This window comes from Ctenopharyngodon idella, chromosome 6, assembly GCF_019924925.1.
Source record: "Ctenopharyngodon idella isolate HZGC_01 chromosome 6, HZGC01, whole genome shotgun sequence".
In the NCBI taxonomy this organism is placed as follows: Eukaryota; Metazoa; Chordata; class Actinopteri; order Cypriniformes; family Xenocyprididae; genus Ctenopharyngodon; species Ctenopharyngodon idella.
This window is the reverse complement of record NC_067225.1, coordinates 19,971,561-19,989,539: the sequence shown is the minus strand read 5'-3', so window position 1 is coordinate 19,989,539 and position 17,979 is coordinate 19,971,561. Positions and strand designations below refer to the sequence as shown.

General features: G+C 35.4%; 1 protein-coding gene across 1 annotated transcript in view; it reads left to right on the top strand.

Annotated features, from left to right (window-relative positions):
• Positions 1-17,979, top strand: part of cachd1 (cache domain containing 1) — a 74,042-nt gene that overhangs the window by 23,118 nt on the left and 32,945 nt on the right. The window contains exons 2-3 of the mRNA XM_051896289.1: positions 6,629-6,691; positions 11,338-11,486. Coding sequence (XP_051752249.1) covers positions 6,629-6,691; positions 11,338-11,486 — 212 coding nt within the window. The remainder of the gene's footprint in view (positions 1-6,628; positions 6,692-11,337; positions 11,487-17,979) is intronic.

The window sequence follows — 17,979 nt, the reverse complement described above, 5'->3', positions numbered from 1 at the left end:
TGTGAAATTGTGTTCATGGATTTGCAGTCTGGAATGTGCTTCAGATGACATTTGTGATAGATGAAAAAATTTTCATCATTTACACACCCTCATGTTGTTCCAAACCATATAAAACTTTCAGTAACACTTTATGACAAGTATACAGTAATAAAGTACTTACAAATCATTTGCAAACTATTAGTTTGTAGTTAATTCATAGTTAATATATTGAGGTCTCTACATTGTTAATAATATATTAATCGGCTATATACAAATAGTGAGTTCTTCATTCATTGTCACTGTAAATTAACACAACTATTATTGTTTAATTAGCTCATATGTAAAGAGTTAGGTTTTTTTATGCTTTAACAACTTATTAATTGTAAATAATTCTTACTTTAGATTAGGTCACAGAAAATGGGAAAATATCATTAAAATATCAAACCAACTTTCATTAGACATTAATTGCATTAGTATTAAGTGTTCCTTAAAAAAAAATATATATACAGTATATTAACTACATTATATTAACTATGAATTATATAAACTAATTGTTTGTTTAAAATAAGTACTTTATTACTGTATACTTATTATAAAGTGTTACCAAACTTTCCAAAAGAAAGTATTTTGAAATATGTCAATTTGTATAGACAAAAACAGTTGAAATAATCTTCAAAATATCATCTTTTGTGTAAAACATGACAGAATTTTCTTTTATTTCCAACTAACCTTCATATTTCATTATCTTATTTCACATCATCTAACATCCCTCATGACTGATGAACAATCTTGAAGTCAACTTGAAATAATAATGCTGAATACATTTTTTTTGTAATCTTTCATTAAAATGCAACTACTTGCTTTTCCTCTGAAATAACATTTCTTATCAAATGGCATCACTTGGATAGTGTTAGCCGATAGCCAAAATATTTGTTTAGGCAATGTTTTTGCAAGCTCTCATTCATTGTGACTTTATTCTGTTATGTGACACCCACTTTTCATCATCCAATGAGTTGAAGATGAAGTCCTGGCCTATAGTTTTGTCAGTAATTATCATGTTTACGGAAGGAAAATGGGTTGAAACAGCAATTCACATTGACTTATAGTAAATGGAGCGAAAACATGGAAGCTAAACAGCTAAACACATAGCTGCTCTTTAACCTACATCTTTACTGCAGTTGTGGAAGTGTTAAGGGAGGGTTGGTCCAATGATATAGACCTTGTAGGCCTAAAGAGAGGATTAGGGCACCTTTTCTGCTCATTGCGTTGTGTGAGCACACCCTTTCACTCCCTTGTACAATCCCAAATTAATGAGGATTAGCTGGATGGGCTCTGGCCTTTGAAGATGACTGAATTGCTAATAGGTTTATCCCCCTCCATCGCACCATTTTAATGGAAATGCTGCCGAGCATCAACGCCGCGGCTCCAGTGTTATTCCGCTCCCACACCGCGTCAGCTGTTTCCCCAACCAATGTCTGGAAACCGTACGGAAGAGCGCGTGCAGTTAAAATCCAATAAGCTCATCTGTGCCCATTAGCTTTGTGCAACTACTACAAGGTATGCTGAGAATGATGGAGGACTTTTCTGTTTGCATATTGCGATATTGAAGTGACTTATGGGTTTTGCATTCTTAAGGTGGAGGCAATAATTCTTAAGTGACCGCTATTAGGGCAAAGGGAGATGGCAATCTTGATATAATAAACCACCCTGCGGAGGGCTTGGTTTTAGTCAATCTCTCTTGCCGTGCCTCTGTTGAAGAGAGTGCCGGAGCCTTGACAAGCCTGGATCAAAGACAGCATGAGGTTCAGTCATTCCAGACATCTATTCAACTGCAGTCAAGATTAACCCTGGGGTTGACAAGATTAATAACCGCCCTGGACACCAAATTCTGAGCCAAAGCAGCTGCACATAGGCCTCTTTGTCCCCACTCGGTTGAACGCCGGTATGTTATTGCTTACAATCCTATAGCTTGTCATTCATTTTAATGTCAACTTGTCTGTGAGGATTAGATGGTGTATAGTCCAAACTTGGAGAGGGCTTGAAGAGTCCTGTTGATTTGCAAAGTTCAAGCACTGTTTATTGCTGATCGCGTAGCTTATTTCTGTTGTTGCAGGGATACAGGCTGAGACTAAAGTGGTCGCAGATGTGATGAAACGAACAATTCCAACAATAATTTAAATGCTAACACTTTACAATAAGGTTTCATTTTAGTTAACTACATTAGTTAACATCAACTAACAATGAAAAATATTTCTAAAGCATTTAATAACCTTAATGTTAATTTAAACGTACCAATACATCATTAAAATTAAATGTTGAATCTGTTAATATTATTTAATGTACCTGAGCTAACATGAACTAACAATGAACAGTTGTATTTTTATTTACTAGCATTAACAAAGATTCCTAAATAACAAATGTGAATGAAACAAATGTATTTTATCATTGGTAATATTTTTTAATGCATTGACTAATGGAAACTTATTGTAAAGTGTTGCCATTTAAATTCTGCTCACCATTGGTGACAGTTGAGAAAAGTTTGCTTGTGTCCATCCATATCATCAATTTGTCCGATTTCATCTCCTTAAAGGTGCAATAGGTGATTCTCTGCAGAAACATTTCTTTTGTTATACTGGTTGAAAGTCTCCTCATATCCTGATAGCATCATATCCTGATGACGTCATCAGCGTGTTTCATGCTATGCAGAGTTAATACGGACAGTCCTCAGTCACGGAGCACCGCAAACAAACAGCAGCCACCTTTTACAGTTCCTACCAAATCAAAAAGACAGGCTTATGCTGCGTTCATGCAATAACTACAGTAATTATGAGATGGCAACCTCGTGACGTTCTAACCGGGGCTGTTCAGTCAGACTCGGAATTACGCGTATCCATGTCAACAGTATCAGTCAACACCGAAATAAATCTTCAGCAGTCAGGTACAAGCTCTCCAAGTTTGCATTCATTATTATTGTAATGTTATGTGCTTTGAGACATGAGGTAGTTTAATGCCATCTCTTGTGATGCTTTGCCGAGAGCAGATATGTTTGTGTGTGCGTTCATGTGTTTTGGAGGAGGCGTGGCTTTGGATGGCGATTTGCAGGGAGGGTGGGATCTTATGTGGGATCCTATGCTTTCAATGCTAGCAGGCTAACATTAGCATTTCCCAGATCACCTACTGCACCTTTAAATCAGTACTTCTAAAGCGGGACAGCTCAAAATGGCTTAAAATGATTTGCCAAAACAACTAAAAATCTAAATATTTCTTGTTTTATTTCACCCCATTAAGAAAGAACCAGGAGTCTTGGAAAAAAAAAAACATTGGCAATTTTTTTATGAATATACGTTTTTCTAGTTATGCCAAGCTCTAGAATATTTGATTAGGTAGAAGTTATTTATAAAAATATTTTTAAAAATCCTTTATCCTTATCAAGAAAACCACAAACAACCAGAAAAGTCTTGAGGCCTTCAAATGTTGTTGTGGACAATGGGGGCCTTGGACACAAAAAGGTTTGGAATGTTTTGAATTTGCTTGTGAGTGAGCAATTAGATTCAAACTCACTTGTGAATAATTTAGCCTTTATTGGCTCCTTCACTAAATAGTTCATTATAGTTCACTTTATGAGACTTTTTTTAGTGTATTTATTGACTGCTTGTGCATATGACAATGTGTAATAACATATTAGTGTTGTCAAAAGTACCGGTACTTCGTTACCAAGTCGGTACTGAAATTTTGAAAATGTGTCGATACCAGCATTTCTGTAGTACCGGTAGTACCGAGAATCCGGGTATATTCGGTACCCACTGATAGGGCTGTGTCAGTATTTTATGTGAATATGACACGAGTGAAGCACAAAGCTTTGTTTACAGAAGAAATAATAGGTTAGCAATTAAATCTGACATCACAGCCATGGAAACATTTTGGTTCATGCCGAATGAGAGAGGTACGAGAGTCCATACTTTTAAGCATTGTCGGGTTTGTATTCTGTTTTGCGAATCACGATCTGGTCACCCGATTAGCAGAGAATTTTACAATATTCCATTAGTTATTCCACTGAACATGGAATCTGTTTCTTTTCTCAAATCTTCACTCACGCAAGGGATTTATAAACGTTTCTTCCTTTGGTTCGCTTTTAATTAGGCCTATTATATTCGCATTCTTTACTGTGGTAAAGTAGAAAAAACACTGTATTACAGAAACCTTTTTGCTTGCACGTCAGTTTCTATTTAACACAGTTTGTGCTTGTTATTAGACTTTATAAGGCGTGTCAAGTTTATTTGTATAGCGCGTTTCACACACGCCCGTGATTTTTACTTTCGGTTTCTCTGGCAGTGCAAAATCAAACATAGCCTGAATGTCTTAGGATAAAACTAGCTCTTAAGACCTTTTACAACAAGTGACAGTTGCTTGTAACATCAGGAGATAACATGAAGATATTAATAAAGAGAAATTATCTCTTTCCTGCTCGTGTCCCACATCCCTCTCAAAGAGCAGAGCGGTAGGCTATATGACGCATCTTTGTGTGGAAATAAAAAACGAATATTTTTTAGAATAATACTTAACTTTCTTATTATTTAGTTTACCATTATATACTAATATTTATTTCATAGTTCTACAGGCTGTAGTGTGTTGTTTCACTGAAGGAATAGCTAAAATAAACCTGCACGTCTGTTTCAAAATGGATGTTTGAGCATTTGTTTATTTAGGCCTATTTTTTTATATTTCAAAGTTTATTTCATTGAGGTATATATACACACACAAACATACATACACACACACACACACACACACACGCTCCAAATATTTATATGTATGATAACCAGCATATTTAATATGTTTTTAAAAACAGGCTAGTTAAATAAAAGAGTAAAATAGTGCCAACAGATTTTCCTCTGGTACCAAAATTGGTATCGAGAACTGTAAAATTTTACTGTTATTGGTACCGACTACTGGAATTTTGGTACTGTGACAACACTAATACATATTCATAACAGAGTTGTACTCATTTACTAAATATTCAAAGTACAGTCATTGTTTGGTGAGGTTGAATTGACTGCAAGGGAACTTTATTTAGGTGAAATGTTGGAACCATCATAATAGTCCTGTGTCTTATTTTTTAATCAGTTTTCTTACCTCAAAGACCTTCCTCTCAAGAGTTTCACGTTAGTTGAGAGGGTTCTCAAGTTACGAGCTGCGAAATTCCTCTTTGGCCTGGGCAAAGCTGTGAAAGCCATCGGGGTGGTTCAAAAAACAAACCCACCACACCGGGGAAAGACCTGTGCTGGTGCCCGGTGTGCTATTTGTGTTTGTGCCTGTGTTTATTTTACAAGAAGGGTCTGAAATGACAAGTTTCTTCTTTCACTTAGTTTTCCACAGCTTCTGTGTCTGAAGCTTTATTCACAAAGGTGGGGCTCATCCATACATCACCCACAGTTTGTTTTGCTTTTTATAAACATGCGCTCGTGATGAAATTCCAGGGCTTAGGTGAGTGAGGACATGTGCCGTTTCATCATCTTTAATGTGGGTGACCACCCTGACCTCAGTCTACTCCTCAGACATATTACACAGTGACTAAAAGAGCTTCTTCTCTTCGTAAGTGTTAAAAATCATCAGTCCTCCTGATGGCAAGTGATTTTTGGACTGAGTGGGAATCAATCACGTTGTTATGACACATTCCACAGCGATATTCTGTCAGGACTGCCATGGTAATGAGGCGAGCAAAGAGCAAATATTGTCATTGTGAGGCACTTTTGAGCTTGTAGGCTATTTTTGATGGTTTACAATGGTAAGGTATAGACAAAGATTTAATCTTCCATGTCTCATTTAGCTGGGAATTGGGAGGCTTACACAAAACATTTGCGGTCCTATTTAAGCGAATGTTTTCTGGGCTTTTGTGCTGTGTGTAATGTAAGTGTTGGCTGAAGATGTTTATCTAATGTTTATGCCCACAATGAGCATCATCTTGGCAAAACATTTGATGCAACTGTACATTTAGGTAAAAGGTACTAACTAAAATGCTTTGAAAAATCCACCGGAAACTTGTGAGTTCTGTGAATATTCTGTCCTTCTCTAGGAGCTTTGCCACCAAAGGAATCACCTGGTGTGTAATCTCAGTTTTGAAAGAAAGACATAATTGGTATAATTTACATGAATTGTTTAAGTGAGCATAATGTGAGGGAGTTGACTTTTTATCTTTTTTTTTTATAGCCAGCTCCCCCCTATGCCTTATCCAGTTCCTTTACCGAATCAGTGAATTATTTTAAATGATTCATTCATAAACTGATTCACAGAGTTTTGAAGAGAATGTTTAAATTCATCAAAGTTATGTTTGCTGTACACTGTAAAACAGTGTTTTGTTGTGCTGCATTGCTGCATGTTGGGAAAAAGTAAGAAAACTATTTTGAAAATGGCTGAACTACTGTCACAGTGCTGAAAAATTACAGTAGCATCACTATTTTTAGTTAGTTATTTAGTTTGTGACTCTCTAACACTGATATGCTGTTATTTGGATGAATGTAGATGTGTTTAACCAAAAATTCTGGTGATTATGGATAAATTGCCATTTTCTCCCTCGTATATTTCAGTCTAGGTGCTCCTGACTTTTATTTGTCACCTTTCAGCAACTGTTCTCTTTTTTTTTTCCACACAGAGAATCTTCAACTCCTTTGTGTACACAGAGAAAACTTCAAATGGTGAAACAGAGGTGCAGCAGGTGAGTTACACAACATCCCTTGATATTGAGTGTGTGTGTGTGTGTGTGTGTGTGTGTGTGTGTGTGTGTGTGTGTGTGTGTGTGTGTGTGTGTGTGGTCTACAGGGGCAAAGGACACCCATTAAAATTCTACAGTTGCTGTCTGGCTCTCTTTGAAGCAATCTTTGTGCTTTCGCCTGCTGCAACACTAATTCCAACGTCTATTGACTGCACCGTGCCCCTCCCTAACAAGCTCTGGAGAAATGAGATGGTTGCTCTTCCTTTAGCTTTTCCTAACATCAATGCATCTGGCCCATGATCAAAACTCTCCGATTAGAAACCATTTTAAAACTCTGCAGCAATAAGAAAAGAGCCTGTACAATTACAAATATGTTTGTCTGTCATATGTTTGTCTGTCTGGATAATATTTAACAGAACAAGACATGAAAATTATGTATTTGTATTATACACATGGCGTAATGTCTATTGTAACACTGGAATTGTTTAACGCTGGAATTGTCGTATTGTGTTAGATCACTACACACTGTAAAATGGTTACATAAAGGAAAGATATCGCATCTTATCTTTTTACAATTTTTAATCTGCTGAAATATTTTTTGTAACTTTAATTTATTTTAATTGACCAAATTGTAATAAAACATTTTTTTTTTTTTTTTTTACTAATGTTTCCAACTTATGCCATTAAGATTTTTTTTTTCTTTCTTGTCAGACCAAATGATTTTTCTTGTCAGACCAAATGATTTTGTTCATTATTATAAAAATTATAATAATGAACAAAATTGGATATATAAAAATGGTACCTTCATTTGTTTGATATGTACAAAAGTTGGCTTGTTTTAAGATATTTAAATTTGAATAATTGTGTAAGCTACCCTTGACCTTTGGATGTCTTTCAAAGATCGTACAAAGGCTTCGCTTGAATTTAGAATTAGAAATTTTTCTATAGTTTATAGTTAACATTTTTTGCAAAACCCTGTTGGATCTGCTCAAAATTGTTTATTTCTCAAAAATTTAAGGCATTTTTGTTATGCATTCACAAACTCTGCTGCTTATAAGTTTACATACCCCTTGCAGAACCTGCAATGTTCTTTTTTAACTTTATTACAACAGCTATATTCCACAAAACAATAACAGAATTTATATGATTTATCCTGTTTAAAAGTGTACATATCCTTGGTTTCTTAATATTGTGTATGTTTCCTCCTTGAGAATCAATAACTTATAGTTAATTGCCATTTTGTCTTGTGAACCACACCTATATATGTTATGTAGTTTCTCAAACTAAACACTATTTTTATGATCTCTTTTACTTCTTTTTTCTTTTTAAAATTTAATTTTGTGTAAAATGTATTATTTGGTGAGGTGTAAGTACGTTTATGAGCAAAAGCGTGTGTGCAGCAAATGTATCATGATGATAATAACCTAAAAAAAGTAAGAATAATTTATTCCACAATAACTTTTCAATCTAAAACTATGGGAATGCATTTCTTTGCTCAGTCAGTTATAAGAAAGTAGGCCTGTCATGCACTAGTGTGATTTATTCTTGCCATGGGCCTCTCCCTCATGCCTACTCCAGCTTCTGTTTTTGCTGTAAGGCATAAAGAGCTTTCGATGTTAATACACTGTTCTGACCAGCCTCAAAACAAATCAGCATGAGTGGCAGCAACTGTGCGCGTACCCTCCAAATGTGTTTCTCAGCGACACACACACGCCCTGAGCAAGAACGGACAGGTTGTTACTCTTCACTTGGGTTTCCTTGCCAAGAGAAGCCCTTTTGTGCAAATTATTCCTGTACGCTGTCTCTCTCTCTCTTTCTCTTTCTCTCACCTGCAGCTATTTACCGGCTGCTGGTGAGAGATTAAGCCGTTCGCTGGCAGGTTTTTCTAGTGAAACCTCCACAGCTAATTGCCAAACAGGGTTTTTGGGGGTAGACGCTGATAAACCGTTCTGCCTGCTGAGGCAATCGAGACCTGAAAGTGTTTGATTATGAAGTGACTCAGGCTTTGTCATGCTATAATGCTGTTTTGTTGTTCCTCATTAATTGGCACTGGGTGTACTCCTATAAAAAGTGAAGGAGACGCAGACGAAGAATTAAAAATGATTGCTCACTTCACTATTTTAGAATTGTTAGGTGTAGCCGACAAAGCCAAGGCTAAGTAGTTTCAGACTTATTAAAGTGTATATTTAAGAGTAACATGTGAAACACCTTTTCTGCTGATGAAGTTCTGTCAAGTCAGCCTGGTCTCATTTGTTAATAAAATGCAAAGTTACTTATAGTTAGTAGAATGTCTAATGAGGGCCATCGAACCAAAGTGTAACCCACACAATTTTCTATTTTATTTTCTTCAATTTAACATACTGTTTTCATAGTATGAAATTTACAAATGCATGATTGTTTTTCATTTATTTATTATTTTTTAATATTATTATTTTGTGGTACAGCCTAAATATAGTCTATTGTTAGTTGCATTAAATTGACCTAGTTTCTGTTTAATAAAGCTCTTCAGTTTGCTGTTTTAAAATCAGGAAAAGAATTAGCATTTTCAGGCCTTGGTGAAGTTGAAGAATAAAGAATAATGAAGAATAATTGTTGATTTGAATAAAATTAAGTCTGTGGATTGTCCTGTTTTGTTCTAGAACACAAATAACACATTCATACCTCATACTTTCAATCTTTTCAACTGTTGTGTGCTTTTTAAAATGTAGGTTTCTACAGTGGTTATCCACTTCAAGCATGTAAAATCATATTCGTGCCTCTTAAGTGATTTTAACCACAGACCTTATTTTTCCCATGTATTTGAAAACCTTCTTAAACCCATTAGAAATTCCCAAGAAAACCCAAAGTGAATTAGCCTTCCGTGTTAGCCAACAAATTTGCTTGAACAGCTCCGATTGACACTAGTTTGTGAAAAATGATTTTTGGTGTCAAGTCCTGGTTGCTTATGTGTCTTTTGTACTGCTTTGTATTGTCTTTTTCTCTATTTATTGTTTTTAGTTAACATTCTAGTTCTAGTTTTATTATGCATTGTAAAGGTTATAAAATAGCACCTTTTTAGAACTGTAACTACAAATCTCATTATTCTGGGTTCCTCTAAAAAAAATTGACTTTCATCAGTTGCTCGTTTGGCAATGCTGTCCACATCTGCCAGTCTTTTGTACGCGCACAATCGGTAATGAAGGCCTGGCACTGCCGTTCTTGCAAGTTGAAAAGGCACCCCAGTGGAAAACGGCACCAATTAGGATCATGTCCATGTCTTGTAGAAACACAAAGACAAAGCAAGCAAGCCTGTCTTCTCTTAATGTCACCATTTTAATGAGATCGGACACAGACCCCCTCAAATATCCCAGACTAATTTTCACACAGCTTGTAATGAAAGATATTTATGAATTAGGTCATTTCTTTGATTTTAACTGTAGCTTGTATATCTCATTTTTAATTTTAAAAAACAAATGTAGCTGATCTTTTACCAAAATTCATTTTCTCCAGGAATGTGAGCACAATAACCTATAACTTTAAATTATCTTCCAGCTCTTTCGACACTTGAAAGCTTGATTACATTCTCCGAAATTAGATGTACTGCTGTTATTTTCTGACCTGTCTATGGGCACGTTTCCCTTGGATCATGAACTTGAAAGAACAACATTCAGGTTTAGCAGTAATAGCTGAAACAGGCATCTGACTGGATGTTCACAGCCAATGGGTCATGGTACATTACTCCAATCCAGGACTTGGAGGAGGACTTTTTTTTTTTTTGCCTTAAAATTCGACTCCTATGAAAATCGTTAATGCAAGAATTGTGTTTGCATGTTTTGGTTTACTAAAACATCTGGTGAGAAGAAAGCAGTTCATGTGTCAGTAATTTATGTCCTGTGTGGGGGAAACTCTTAGCTGAGCTGTTGCTCTACTTAATAACTTTCTCCAGGGAACTCAGTATGCATCGAGTAAACGAGAATTCACAGAAACATGGTTAATCAGCTGTAACTCCTTCACACAAGTGCAGTATAGACCCAACGCAAAAACAACATCCCAGTTTTCTGAAACCTCTTCTGGTTTATGAACTTGGTTTTCCCTTATAGCACCAAACCATTTTCCCAATGCCTGTGGCACTGCAGCAGCTGACAATGCATGTCTAATGGTGATCGATTACTAGTCTCCAAGGTTAGTTCAAGCTCTCTTTGATGTAGATTGCAGGCCTAGATTTGGAAAGTGAATTAATCTTAGCTTATTTCACAGGACTAATGGAAGAGACTTCTCGAACAAGTGTGTATATCAAAGTGATATTTGATCATTTATGCTGCATTTATTTACAGTCAAGCGGTTAATTAAATGAAAATTCTCAAACATTTCAGTCTAGACTTCTAATTTTTTATTTTATGTATTTTATTTTATTAAAACAGTTTTTGGTATAATTATGTAAGTAACATTTTTTTATGGCCGATTTCTTTTTGTACCAAGAAGTGAGAACAGCGTATGACATTTTTCGAACAAAAATCTTTCAGTGGCAAAAATTAAGTTGAATCCCTAAATTGAAATATCAATGGAACAGTTACTGTATTACTGTAACATACTGAACAGGGAGACATTATACAAATTTGACGTTCATAGTTGTGTAGGTATTAATATGTTTGTTGTTGTATTGTTTTCAGCTAGCGAAAAAGATCCGTGAGAAGTTTAACCGATACCTGGATGTGGTAAACAGGAACAAGCAGGTGGTTGAAGCTTCTTATACGGCCCACCTCACATCCCCTCTCACAGCCATCCAGGACTGCTGCACCATCCCTCCCTCCATGATGGAGTGAGTACTTGTTTGTTATATCTTTTAATTTTGCTAATCTAACTTTTTTTTTCTCCACAGCACTTCCAAAAACAGGACAATTTGTGCATTTAAAGCATGTGAATGTGATGCGTCATCATATGTATGTGTAACGGGTGTGACTAAGCTTATGTCAGTGTGAATGAGGAATGCATTTTTAAACACCGTAAATATTGTGTTTAAATCAGTGAAAGGCAATGATGGGTTAGCCGAGTTGTCAGACTTCGCTTTCAAAACTAATCTCTTTTTCCCAGAGCAGTTTGCAGATTTGTTGCTCTTTCTTTTGTCTGCTTTGTGTCTTGACTGTCCCTCCCTTCTGTCTGTCTTACTGACCATCTCACTCACACATCCAGTCTCATATGTTTGGCTCTACACTTCTGGATTTTCATCTTCTCTGCAACCCTTTATCTCTGTTTGAAGGCTTATTCTCTATCATCCAGTGACCTTCACAGCTATGTTTTTTTCATTCTATATCGTTTCATATTTTTCCTGTCTGCATTTCCTCACTATCATCTGACATTTTAAAGGTTCTGCTGGTTATTATGAGTAAATTAAGTTGTTTTCCTTTATGTCTATTTTTTTCCCGCTCTGTAAATGTGTTCAGTATTCCTAAGCTCTCTTGGGAGAGAGAGAGGCCATGTTTCCACATGATTTGGTTGAAATTGAATTAGATAATAGATTAGATTAGATTAGATTAGAAAAGAGCACCCACAGTCATGGAAATTGTGGATGGGGCCTATATTTAAAAAAAACTTAGACCTGGTAAAGTAGTGGAAATTAATAAAATAAAAATTGATCAATTAAATTTATCAAAAATGTCAGTACATACATTTATAGTGTTACAAAAGATTTCTATTTCAAAGAAATGCATGTTTTTTTTTTTTTTTTTTTTAACTTTTTTTTTTTTTTATTGAACTTTTGATTTAAGAAAGATTTCTGAAAAGAAGTATCACAGTTTACACAAAAAATATTAAGCAGCACAACTGTTGATAATAATAAGAAATGTTTCTTGAGCACCAAATCAGCATATTAGAATGATTTCTGAAGTATCGTGTGACACTGAAGACTGGAGTAATGATGCTGAAAATTATGATTTGCATCGCAGGAATAAATTAAATTTTAAAATATATTAAAATAGAAAACTGCTATTTAAGTTAAAATAACACTTCACCGTCTTTCTGATTTAATGTATTTTGATAAGTTAAATGCAGCCTTGGTGAGCATAAAAGACTTTAACATTTAAAAAATCTAAAACATTTAAAAAAATATATTATGTATACGTAGACATATACATAGGCTAGAAATTGCTCTCTATCGCTGTCAGATTAAAAATCCTTTACCCTCTCCCTCAAAATAAGTTTGCTCTGTCAAAATGTGTAGTTTCAGAAGGCTGTTTTGGAAAATATCTCTGTCTCTGAGGCACAGAAACATCTTTTACGATGTGTTGTAGGAAAGTAAAGTTATAGTAGGCATTTAGATGAGCAATGTTTTTTTTCATTTAAGACTACAAATAGAAGTTTACTTCTGGTTTTCCACTATGTCATCCGGTGTCCAGTATCAAAGTCAAAGCAGTGTAAATACCACCTGAGGCTTGATTTAAAAAGCATGACGAGTTGGCTAAGAGCTGTTTTATCCTGCAAGACAACACTTGGATGTATTTATGAATGACACATCATTGGGCTTACACCTTCACACACCTGTCCAATCAGCTCTTCGATCTTTATCTAAACCACCTCTTCAAGTTTTCTTAACAATGGAATGTATTATACGCCACCTTGATATTATCATGTTACATCCTGTCTGTGGGTTTTTGAAAATCCTTTGGTAAACAATATGATGTATGTTTTTAAATGAGTAGAACTTTTTACAGGTATGTTTAAAATGGTGTGTACTTACATGATACAAAGAGTGAAGTCATACCAGTGATCTGTAAAAAAAAAATGAAAAAAAAAAAAAAAAATCATATTTTGCATAAGGGTGGTCTACCCTCATGGTGGCCACCACATTGAGATCACGTGACCTGCTGTGTCCTATCAAAGTCTCTTTAAGGTACTTCAGTTCACTCGATGGCCATCTTGATAATGCTATTTCTATGCAGATAAAAGACATACTAGTACAGCTCTTGTGTACTTGTTTGGGGAAAGACTGACATCTCCAAAAATCTTGTTTGTTTGTTAAGATTTTATTTCAGTAATACATTTTTAAAAGCAATCTGAAAATATTGGTTTCATAAAGTTACTTCTTTAGCTTAAATCACAGTATAAAATTGTATTTTCATGCAGCATTTGTAGGCCAAGATCACTACTTAGTATTAGACAGTGAAACATAAAATACTAAATTAAAGAGGCCGTCACACATTTGCCCTCATAAAGGGTCACAAACAAAATGCATGTGCTATGATTAATGTAAAAATAGACTGAAGAGATGAAAATGTCATTTTCAGACAAGGTTTATAGAGATTTAAAGCTTCCATATGACATCTGCTCTGGCATTGTGTCCTCTAACAGACCCCAGTTCAGCTGCCCTCATGAAGCCCAGTCACGGCCGAAAGATCAAATGTTTCACACTATATCGATGTCACATCCCCATCATATATCCCAGCGGTGTCTGTTCTCCCACGAGCGCTGACCTCTGGCACAGGAGAATGCTTTAATCAACACTCACCCCTACTGCCTCCTGCTACACTTAACAAGCGTTGAAACTGTCTAGAAATAGCTCCTTACTCAGGACGCATGTGATCGCTCTCTCTCTCTGCTTAGGGGGATTTAAGTGTCGGTGGAGTGTTAAGCTACATTTATGCATTGCCCAAAGGATGAACTTCAAAATTAATGATGTTGAAGTGTCTGTGTGCATGTGTCTACAGTCTCCACATGCACAATTGATAAGGCTGGAGTCTTTATCACTACCATGTTTTTTTTTTTTTTTTTTTGGACATGTACCATGGTACCAAAGTACTTTGGAGAATATGTGTATGTGTGTGTGTGTGTGTGTGTGTGTGTGTGTGTGTGTATATATATATATATATATATATATATATATATAATTTATGACAGTTAATGTGTCAGTGCTGCATCATCACGAAAATTTAAGTCTTGCCAATTTAAATATTCAAGCACATTACTCATGTGCCCAGAAAACATGTGCAAGTTGTATAAATATGATTCTTAATGAAAAAAATGTTAATGAAAGATGCATTAAATTAAATGCTTAATATTTCACAATATTAGTTTCACTGTAATTTTGATTAAATAATTGCAGTTTTTTAAATGGTATAGTGTATAAATGATGTGTATGTGTATATATACTGTGTGTGTGTGTGTGTATGTGTGTGTATATATATATATATATATCAGTGGCGTGCAGTGGTGTTCTGAAATGAGGCAAACAATGTCCTCAGTTTTTTTATTCATTTTTAATTTTTTATAAATCAAATGTAAGTTCACGTCTCTTACTCTCAACGTTGTCACATTTTCCTCGCTAAATGAACTACTTTACATTACATCAAAAAAGAAAAAAGAAACCAAATACAATTCTATTTTGTATTTTTACGTTAACAATGTAATTAATGTTCTATTTATTAAAACCAAGTCAGTCTCATCAAGTTAGTGTTTTAAGCATTTTTACATTTATTCCAAAATAATAACTAAAGGCAGTAACAATTTAAACAATATATAGGCGGAGCAATGAAGAGAGGGGTGGGTTTGTTTGGATTGATTTCAAACAACAACGTCCAACAGCGTTCTTCAAATTCTACTTAGAGCACCTTTAATTTCACCAAGCTGATCACTAAAACCCCCGCAGTCATCATGTTTTCAGGTCTTTTCTAGTTTGATTTTGATATGACATAAAGTGGTGAAATCTAAGTGGGTGAGCTGTTTACTTTTCAATTATTCTTCCCATTGATGCCATCATTTTGTTTAATCAGACTGACGCGCGGAACGCGTACATAAACAAGAGGCGGGATTTATCGCACAAACCAATCATATCCAATCATAACCGATTATATGCAATCATAGCGCGTCGGAGGCATTGCCTCCTCTCACGTGACCTCCCCCCATTCATTTTCTGTTACCCCCCTCTAAACCCACCGCACGCTTTAGGGGCTCTGTTCATTCTCTATGAGCTCAAGGGAGGCATGAGAGACGCGGACTCCCGCTGTAACTTTACCTGGCGGGACAATGTTCCTTTAGAAAAACGAGTGATAAAATATATATATATATATATATATATATATATATATATATATATATATAATATTTTATGTTTCTCACATTTAAACAGGCTTTTATTACGACACAATCCTGGTGTTTGTCAAACAGTAAGGCATTTTATTCAAATTTTCTTTTATGTGGTGGGAGAAAAACATTTCAGAAAAGTTTGTTTTTATTACGGCAATGAATTCAGACTAGCACATGTAAGTACATAAATTGCATCACTCTCCTTTTTTAATTTTTTTCACTTGGATCTTTGTTTTTCCGGTGCTTACATTTCTTTATTAGGGATTCTGCCCCCACAAACAAACTCTCATTCTCTTGATCTCCTTTCCTCCATCTTTCACTCTTTTTCTCATTCCCTGTTCACTGTTAATCTGGTCTGTATCTCCCAATCCTTTTGGAGCCAGACCGTTTGGACAGGCTCTGAGCCTGAGCTAATAAAGACAGTGTTACTGTGAGAGAGAGAGAGAGAGAGAGAGGGATGCAGAAAGGGAACGAGAAGAGGGGCTTAAGTCACCATAAAGGGGTCTTAAATGCTGCTCTGCCGGACTGCATGCTTTCCTGAGTCCATGCAGGGTGAAATAGGGAACCTCTTTTCCCATAATCCCCTTTGAGCCTCCCTCTTAACTCACGGAGACTGCTGAGCTAATGAAGCCCTGCTCTGATAGACGCAGTGAGAGTGTGAGTGTGAGTGTGTGTGTGACAGACAGAGCTGATACCGCAGTGGTACGTGCATCTTATCTCCGCCACGTGGCGAGACATCACCTATCAGCCAGCACTCTATTAGCCATGGAATAGAATCACAGGGACTTGTTCTTGTCACCGTCAAGCATGAAGTGCCACTAAATGAGGAGTTCATCTTGGTACATAAGGACGGCTCTTCACTGAGTTTTGATATTAAGAGGCTAAAAACATTCACAGCTCATAGTAGATTCATAGAAGATATTAATGTCTGTGTATTGACACGGATTAAACCTTTGTGTAGAATTACTGTTCAAATGCCTGATCATACATTTAATTGTCATCTTTCTGACAGTATGCATTATAGATTAACCATTTTACTATAAGCACAAAATACTATTTTGTGTGTTTTTAAGAATAAAGGGTTTATTTTTCTTCAATTGATATTCAATATGTTGACTAGGTTGATCAGTTGACCAATATTTGCCCTTTTTAAGATCCCTGCATGCTTGGGCCAGTTAGCAGAAGTATTCAGTCCCCCACTGTAAAACTCAATAAGTTCAGAATACTCAAAACATTTTAGGAAACTTATTACCTCAAATCATTTATGTAAACTAAGTCTTTTTTTTATTTTATTTTATTTTTTTTATAAAGTTAGTAGAACTTATAATTTTTGTGACAAGTGGGGTGGGGCCGAGAGCCCTGGAAGCTGATCAAGGCCAGTGTGGTGCACAGGTGTCTCTCATTAACAATCACGTCACCGGCATCCATTCACTCCCACAGTTCTCAGCCTCACCCCACTCATCATTATGTTAATTACATACAGTTAATTTACATAAACATCACATTCAGATCTTGGTTAAATGTTAGATATCAAATAACGCATGCTATTTTAACTATCAAAGAGACTATCATTATATACTTGCATGTATAATCAAACAACAAACAGTATATGTGGTCTTAAAAGTTTTGCAGCCCATCCTCAACCTAACCACAGGCTCTTCTTTTCACCACAATGGTAACTCTACAAAACTAACACAACAAAACCCCCTGTAAATCCCAACATAACACAACATTAAACACTAACTTATGTCTCCCTATTTTAATCTTGTGCAAAAACACACAAAATAACACTTAATTTCAACATTTAATACAGTCTGACGTAAAGCATGCTGGGAATTATAAATCTGCAACTCAATCATATTAAGTTCAGATTAATACAATCAAATTTTGAGTTCATGCAACTTTTTTGCTGTTAAGTACAATGAACTTTCATTATTATTTGAGTGAAAAGAGCTCATTTCTATAATTAATTTCACTGTTCGGTTTTACAGTGCCCTTTGTGTCAATTATAAGTCCTAATGACAACCTTGTCAAAAAAAAAAAAAAATGTTCTGTTCTTTTTTTTTTTTTTTTTTTTTTTTTTTTTTTGTAATAAGTTGGTGTCTACATATTGAAAACATCATATGTTTAAGATGCCATGTTTTTATTTCCTTTTTTTGTGCGTGAATTTAGTCTGGTTTGAACTAGATGATGTAAAATAATTTTGTTGTATATTTGTATATTAGGCCTATGTTGTA